This window comes from Sprattus sprattus, assembly GCF_963457725.1.
Source record: "Sprattus sprattus genome assembly, chromosome: 11".
Taxonomy (NCBI): Eukaryota; Metazoa; Chordata; class Actinopteri; order Clupeiformes; family Clupeidae; genus Sprattus; species Sprattus sprattus.
Genome location: NC_137909.1, coordinates 24,833,665 through 24,841,453, shown reverse-complemented (window position 1 = coordinate 24,841,453; position 7,789 = coordinate 24,833,665). Strand labels below are relative to the sequence as shown.

At 39.8% G+C, this 7,789-nt stretch overlaps 1 protein-coding gene across 4 annotated transcripts in view; it reads left to right on the top strand.

Annotated features, from left to right (window-relative positions):
- Positions 1-2,991: 2,991 nt before the first annotated feature.
- The window catches only part of cdk5rap2 (CDK5 regulatory subunit associated protein 2), a 44,712-nt gene continuing 39,914 nt past the window's right edge, over positions 2,992-7,789 (top strand). For 3 of the 4 annotated variants that reach the window (XM_080847429.1, XM_080847430.1, XM_080847428.1), the window contains exons 1-3: positions 2,992-3,129; positions 6,259-6,314; positions 6,893-6,957. In XM_080847429.1, coding sequence (XP_080703555.1) covers positions 3,077-3,129; positions 6,259-6,314; positions 6,893-6,957 — 174 coding nt within the window. In that variant the 5' untranslated portion in view covers positions 2,992-3,076. Of the gene's footprint in view, positions 3,130-4,408; positions 4,543-6,258; positions 6,315-6,892; positions 6,958-7,789 lie in introns of those variants that run through there. The other variant, XM_080847431.1, reaches the window with a different exon arrangement.

The following is a 7,789-nucleotide window of genomic DNA, read 5'->3' as shown; positions in this document are numbered from 1 at the left end:
GGTAACTGCCCCCTACACACACATAACACATACACACATTTGCACCCATGTATGTGCAGTATGCCCAGATAATGCCCTGTACCAGCGTGCAGTATGCCCAGATATTCCCTGTCCCAGACCCTTGTATCACAGTTATACCCCCTTCAGCAAAGCTGAGCCACGGCAGGAGTAGGGGAACTCAGATGTGTACGTCTGTCTCAGAGGGAAGAGTCTCTCATTGGTGCTAAATAAACAGATGTGCTAATCTGGAGTTCATAGCCCTCCCTACCCCTCTGTGGTGGAGATGCAGCCCCGGGCCGGTGTATGCTACAAGCTAGCCTCAGCATCTGGCCCTACCAGCCACAGGCCCTGTCTGTCTCCTCTCTGTGGCAAGAGGAAGATGGCTGTTACCATGGTAGCTAAAATATTACTCCCATATTTGTCCAGATAGTCAATATTTCATTGTTTGTGATCTAAACAGGATCTGTAGTCTTTCGGCTGCCATAAACACCTACAATGGTCTGCGCCTCACGTAAGGGAATATTTTTATATAAACTAAAAAAAATTGTAGATTTTTTTATGTTGGATATGCATATTTAATGCGGCCAGAGGTTTCTTACTGTTTTTTTTTTTTTTTTTTTAATCAGTCTGTTCCATTGTTCTTCATTCTGTACAAACCCCCTTCAGCTGGAAGTATTATCTAAAGCAATAATATTATAATAATTATTAAAAAAGAAACAGTGAAGACTTTAGTGGAGTTTTTATAAAAGCACCTCTTTGGAAAATGTTTTTTTTTTTTCAGACACAAATGTGTATAATTCTGCAAGCCTTGTTGTATACAGTGGATCCCTTTGTGCTAATTTAATGTTATTTAATGTTGTTTAAACGTGGTCGAGAGCTGATTGAGGCTCAGCGGAAATTCTCTCCTGGTGACTTTATGAGTCAGTCTGCCCAACTGGTCTTGGAGATAGATTTCTACTTTATGTGTAAATTTGGGGCTCCAGAGAAGAAATATATTGTGTTTTTTTTGCTTGTTTTTTATTTCTATGTTGTTTTGTCAATTCTTTTTTTTTAAACGTTTTGTTTATTTCTCTCTATGGTAATCCAAATCTGTACTGTATTGGAACTGTGTCGTATGATTTTTTTTTTTTTCAGTGGAGATCAGGATCATATGTGAAAGTTGATCTATTTCAGGCATTTCAAAATGAGCTCAGATTACCTCACATTTTACATTCATGTCTTCAGCTCTGTCTCATTCACATTCGCTCCCACTGGCCTGTCTTTAAACATCAGTCTGAACAGTTTTAGCAATTTATGAGAGATCTCTTGAGTATGTGAGAGATCCAGGGAACACTCAGAGGTTTTTGAGTCTGAAACATAGCTGTGGTCTGAAGATCTGAAAAAATAATTATGATTTTGAAAGATCATGATGCCACAAGATATCTCTGATCTAAATTGAACATCTCCGGGTCTGTGTTTGGATCTGTGAGAGAGGTCCAAACCTCAGAGATCTCTCAGAGTGCTGTTGTTTGAGTGCTGCTGGCATTTAAACACCTTTTCTGATTTAGCTTCATTCTCCTGAAGTTCAGCGTTCACATGTTCCCTCAATATGTGACAGCCAGAATGCAATAAATGCTTACATACCCAATAAACTCTTTTTACACTCTGCAGTGTATGATTTTGTCCACCAGGGTGCATCATTATACAACTTTACTGTCTTACTCAGAGTCGTGATTCATTAATTTAAATCCACATTTTATATTTATTATATAATAATTATTATGTTACTACAATACACATATAGAAAGACATGTACATCTTTGTGTTAAGGTATGTAGAATGTAAAAAGTGACCATACAAACCTGAATCAATATATTTCAGACAACAAGATGAACTTGTAGGAGAAATAATAATACTATTAATAATAATGGAAATGGTGATGATCTTATGAAGATGGGTATATTCAAATACCTGACCCATAACCCTAGGATGCATCATCAAGCTGGCCTAGGTCCTATTTGCAAATAAAGTGCAGAGAGCAATATACTTATATAATGAGAACAGTAAAAGAAAATAATTGTTTACTACAGTTGATTCAGGCAGAGAGATATAGTAAAGAAACATTAAAATAAATACAGAGGAAATTGCTATAATTCATGATGAGTGTTTTTGTTCAAAATGGTGAAATAATGCATGCTTAGAATTGTATGCGTTTAGCATGGTTTTTCTTGCGTGTTGATAAGGTAAATGTTTGATTTATCTTAATTTATGACACATTATGAAAAAAAAGTATCTTCCAGAACAAGAAACAACCTCTCCTCTTGTTAGGCTACTGCATATCTGCAATGAATTACACAGGAAACTGTCTAGCAGAACAATTTGTTTAAAAATAAAAAATAAACTGCGGCTCCCTGGGTAGGACCCTGACTTCTTGTCATATATAGGCCTACATATAGATCAATTAAACTCCAATAACAGGAAAGACATTAGATAACCTAAATTAGGCTGGACTATGAAGGCCTATATAGGGTATAGGTTGTAAAACTATCTTTGATCATACAATCACATTTACTGAATAAACTAGCGTCACTAGACTCAAGCCTGACAAGGCTACTGTGTAGGCTATTGTTCATCTCTCTTCCAACCCTCCAAGAACAAAAAGGCTCTTGTTTTGACCACTCACTCCTCAGTGGATTTACTTTTGCATCCTCTCAGTTGTGCAACCAGATCTGCAACTATAACAGGTAGGTGAAAGTAGCTGTGTTTTAGTTAAGTTTCATTAATCAAAAGCTAATTAAGATTTTAAAATGTTTCAATTATAATTGTATGCAGGTCTAACTATGCATGCTAATTACTCGTGTTATCCAATCAGTGCCATAAACGCAGGCAGTTTGGTCAGTTTCAGACTTTAGCCCAGCCCAAACATTCAACTGTGCCCACAACGTGACGTCACCATACTAAAATGGCGGTACTGAGAACTTTGAATTTTGTCCCGTCTACTGGAGATTCAAAATAAACTCAACGAAAATGGTACAGGAGTAACTCGAGAGCCTTCACTGACGGATACGTACAGTAACTACAGTGCCTCGTTTCAAAAATGGACTCCGTAGTAGGGGAAGACCAGACTCTTCCTTTTGATATCAATGGGAGGTAAGCTGTGACTTTTGGAAAAAGGTGTCAGTTATCGAGTAACGTTAGCTTTTCTGTTAAACTGTCCGTGTTTAGCATGCTAGGTAGCTGACGGCCATCCTCGAAAATTAGATGGCAAACGAGTTTTAGCATGAACGTAATTGTTAAAAAGTCACTGGTGATACCAAGCTATCAACTAATTTCACTGTAGTTTATGAAGTTCTTACAGCTAACTTACTAACTGCCCACACATCAGAGGGCTGAACTGTCACACTGTGCATTACAAGCTAGATGTTAGCTAACGTTCGCCGCTGTTATTCAGTAAGCTAGATAGCTAGAAGTTCATGATATAGCAGGCTTGTTCATAACTATTTGTAAATATATTAAAGGTCTGACATTAACGTTAACTGTTGACAACTTTCTGAAGCCCTACCTGTAACCATGCATTTGTAATGTTAGCTAGATACGCTAACATTGTAGCGAAAGGCACTCAGCCAACTAGCATACCCTGAAATGTTTCCAACGTCTAGCCAGTGAGCTTGCTGGGTAAGTGAAGTTTGTGTACCGTTAAGGTTAAGTTTGAATATTGGGTACGGTTAAGTTTGAATGTTAAGTACGGTTAAGTTTGAATATTTGTGTCGTTAATGTTGATGATGTCAGCATAGCCAGACGTCATAGCAGCTGGCATCTCACTGACTTTCTGTAGTTGTTTCACATGGCGGCAGCGCTCTCATTTCTTAATTTCTGTAACGTTCGTGGTGTTAACGATTCGCTACAGTAATGCTTATAATAGCGCTCCTGCACGGAACTTAAAGCAGTGCTTTTGTCCTGTTGTCCAGACATATTGTCATCGTGAAGATTAGTGTTTAACGTTATTCGTGCTAGTCCCTCAGCCTCAAGTACACATACCGTAAACCTTGAAGCTAAACAAACATTAATCGATGTGTAATATAAATGCTGACATCAATTCACGACGTTGCTTTTCTTAGTGTTTCCATAATGGTGTTGACAGTCGCTATCACTATTTTGCAACATCATGGAGATATAAAGAAAAATAACTGCGATGTGTTTACTACACTGAACAATTTAATTATAGCTATCTAACGGTGGTTTGTGTCGTCACGCTTCGAAGGTTTTCTCCCTAGAAAAGTATTTGTTACTGAAAATATATCTTGGCATCGAACACATGTAAATATAAGGTGTCATCATGAGGTTGCTTTAAACAAGCAGCCAGTTGCTGTTCTCAAATGGTGATTGTGGCTGTCACAACAAATTCCCTTTCAAGTTCAGCGCTCAGCCTAGCAGACGCAATCTGAAAAGCGGAAACTACATAGCATTTGCAAACTGTCATGTCTGCCCGATAACGGAAGGTAACTAGCTTCTGTTGCTTTATGTTCGAACCATCTCCATGAAGAACGCGTAAAGTTGAACTAGGTAGGTCATGTTTCTATGCTCTCATATACACCTTACCTAGCTTTAGTTAACCATAGGTCTGTAGACCTTTAGCTTGTAGACGTATCAGCTGTTCTGTGTTCTGTAGTAAGGTTATTCATTAAGGAATATTATCCTTCCACTTGTGTTTACCTGTGACTTATATTCCACTTGCTTGTGATCAAATGGGCTGAGGCGGTTCACCTCAGAACAAGTGGCCCAGGTGGCAAGTACAGCTTGGTAATATTAGATGTAAGACGATAGCAATGGTGTGAGCCAGCGACTTGCTCTGAAATATAACCTTTCTGCTACCGCCATTGAAAGAATACCACTTGTTTTCCTTGCCCTTGGGTTTACAAACATCGGCATACAAACATTCAAAAGCCAGCTGTTATATAATAATGGAGTGCTGTGCCGTTCATGGTGGTCAGGATGCTAGCTAACAAGAAGTCTTCGGAAGGGGAAGTTCTTGTTTACAGCCATTGAGTAATGATGAAGGCAGGATGAGACGGGCTTCCCCATATACAGGGGAGTCGTACAGATAAATAACATACTGCAAACACTTTCATACACAAAATGATGTCATTGCGTGTATGAGCAAACATGAACTCCAGGCTGTTTATGATACTTGCGTTTGTTGTCGGTCTTCATCAGTTCTCCTGAATTTACAGAAGCTAGGGTTTAGTCCGAACAAGAGACATTATTTTGCCTGTTTTTTGGATGTATTTGTTTGGTCTGTGTGTGCACGCATTTGTACCCCAGCCCTAACACTAATCGTAGTTGGACTGAAGCCGAAAGCAGCGAGGAAGGAAGTCATTGAGACTACTACTGTTATTAGAGCCAGCAGAGCACAGGGCCATTCTTGACAAGTCACACTCATCTACACCTAGACTTCCTCTGGCTCACAGTACACACTCTCACACAACAGAGCCCTGATATACTATTGAAGAGTACAAATGTGCATATGAATTAACACCCACCCGTTTAAAAACTTTGTCATGTAGAACAATTTAACACTTTTTAAGGATGCACATAGGCTCACATAATTAATAGGACTATGTACAGAAGCAGTTGAATGAAAAGGCCAGTGGTGAGCAGTGCTGGAGAAATGTGTGTAGTAGTGGATAATAGTGGAGTATGTGTTTGTGTGTGTGTGAGAGAGAGAGAGAAAAAGAAAGAGAGGTAAACAGTGAAAGCCTGCATTTGCGTCTCATTGCCTGTCATACAAAGTGTCATGAGGCTGTGTTCAGTGATGCAAGACAGCTGTAATGTTTCCTTGCAGGCTACTGTTCACAATGGTTTGTGCTTGGGACATTTATTCATGTGCTTGGCGTTTTAAATAGAATTTCTGGGTAGAAACTGGGTAGTGCCTAATTGTAGTTTTGTGAATTGGTAGTTGTGTGTGAGTGTGTTTGTGCGCTTGCTTATTGCAATATTATGTTTACTGACTGTGCTGCAGCTAAGTATCTCCTGTGTCTCCTGCCACTCCTGTTTGTGTCGTGGTCGGCTCTTCAGAATTGCTATTCTGGGTGTTTTTTAATGTTTTTGTCACTGAATTTGAAAGTGTGTGTTTACGTGCTCATGTCTTTGACTATTTAATAAAGTCAAGGCGAGGGATTTGGTGTGTTTTGGTATTTGCAGCCAATCCTCGTTCATGTTTGTTTTAGATTGTAGGTCTATATATTTAGGTCTAGGCTAATTCTTTGATTTCCTCCTTAGCACATTCACCAGGCTGCCTGATGGTATAGCAGATTTCAGCATGGACGGCATGTCAGGTACAGGTGACACACACACACACACACACACACACACACACACACACACAAACTCACACACAGAGAAGCACACATACACACATCCACACATACACTCATCCACTTAACTTGGAAGTCCCACTTGTGTTGTCCTTTGCTTAAAATTGATGTTTACATGCAGCTGTTAGTGCAAACTCAGTGTTATATGGCAAAGTCACCATAATAATACTCATTGTGGGGTATGTGAAGTACTGAATGATAACGAAAGGGTTATTAGAGAGTTAGAGGGACTGTATGAAATGTGCCTCCATGTGTTTGTGTATGTGCGTGCGTGTCTGTGTTTGTGTGGGGGGAGGGGGGGTGGTGGGTGGGCTGTCTGTGTGGCCAGGTTTATTTAGGGATGCAGATTGCACATGCCTCTATGTGTATTTTGGGTTTGGCTCCAGCTTGTCTGTGGGACTTATTCCTAAATAATACTTCTCATCAACATGTTTATCAGTAATAATAAAAAGGAAAATCAATGGCTGATTCATGAATCTGCTCACATGATTTTTTTTGTCTCTGTTCTTAATCCATTCCTCTGTCTCTTGTGCCATCAGCTCCCACTTTCCCTCAGGGGAACATGTCCCCATCCAAAGCCTTCACCATGAAGGACTATGAGAATGTGAGTACACCGCTTTTAAGTTCCTCTTGCGTATGTGTGTGTCAGAGAGAGCGAGGGAGAGAATTTTAGAGAGGGAGGGACAAAGTAATGACATGGCACTTTTGTGGGCCTTAGCTTTCCTCCTGTTGGTGGAGGTGCAAAGCTAGGCATTTGATATCCTCTAGTGTCATGTCTCTAGGCACACATGTACATTATACTATATCTTTTTTGTCTGTGTGTGTGTGTGTGTACACTTTTATCCAAAGTGAGTTAAAAAAGGTGTCCTGAATTGGGCGGGAATCGAACCTGGGTCACTTGTTTATGAGGGAGCAACGCTAACCACTGTGTGCTGGCGTGCGCACGAGCCAGATGGGTTCATCAGCATCAACTGCCAATCATGTTGTCCTTTATCATGTGATGACTTACAGACAATTTTAACCCAGTTATTATAGTTATTACATCAAAGAGTTAGCTAAGGTTCAAATCTCTGATTCTACTGTGAAGTACAGGGATGCGAATATATTGTGGGATGTATCACAAAATATCAGGACTTTCTTGTATTGTGTGGTTGCTGATATGGTCTGTTGCTCCTGCTCCTCTGGTTGATATTGCTACACTGCTTTCATTCAGTACAGTAGCTAAGCTATCGCTAATGTTCCTGGTTTCAGCACCTCGGTCAGCTCCCCTCATCTCTGCTAATATTGCTCACTCTCACAGGATGCATTACTATAGGTGGATAGATAGACAGACAGTGCATTTGCATTTGATTGAGCTCACATGCCTGTAAAGCACCGGTGTTGATGAATGATTTACCAATTTACTCTCAAATTTGTCAATCTTTAGTTGTCGCCTC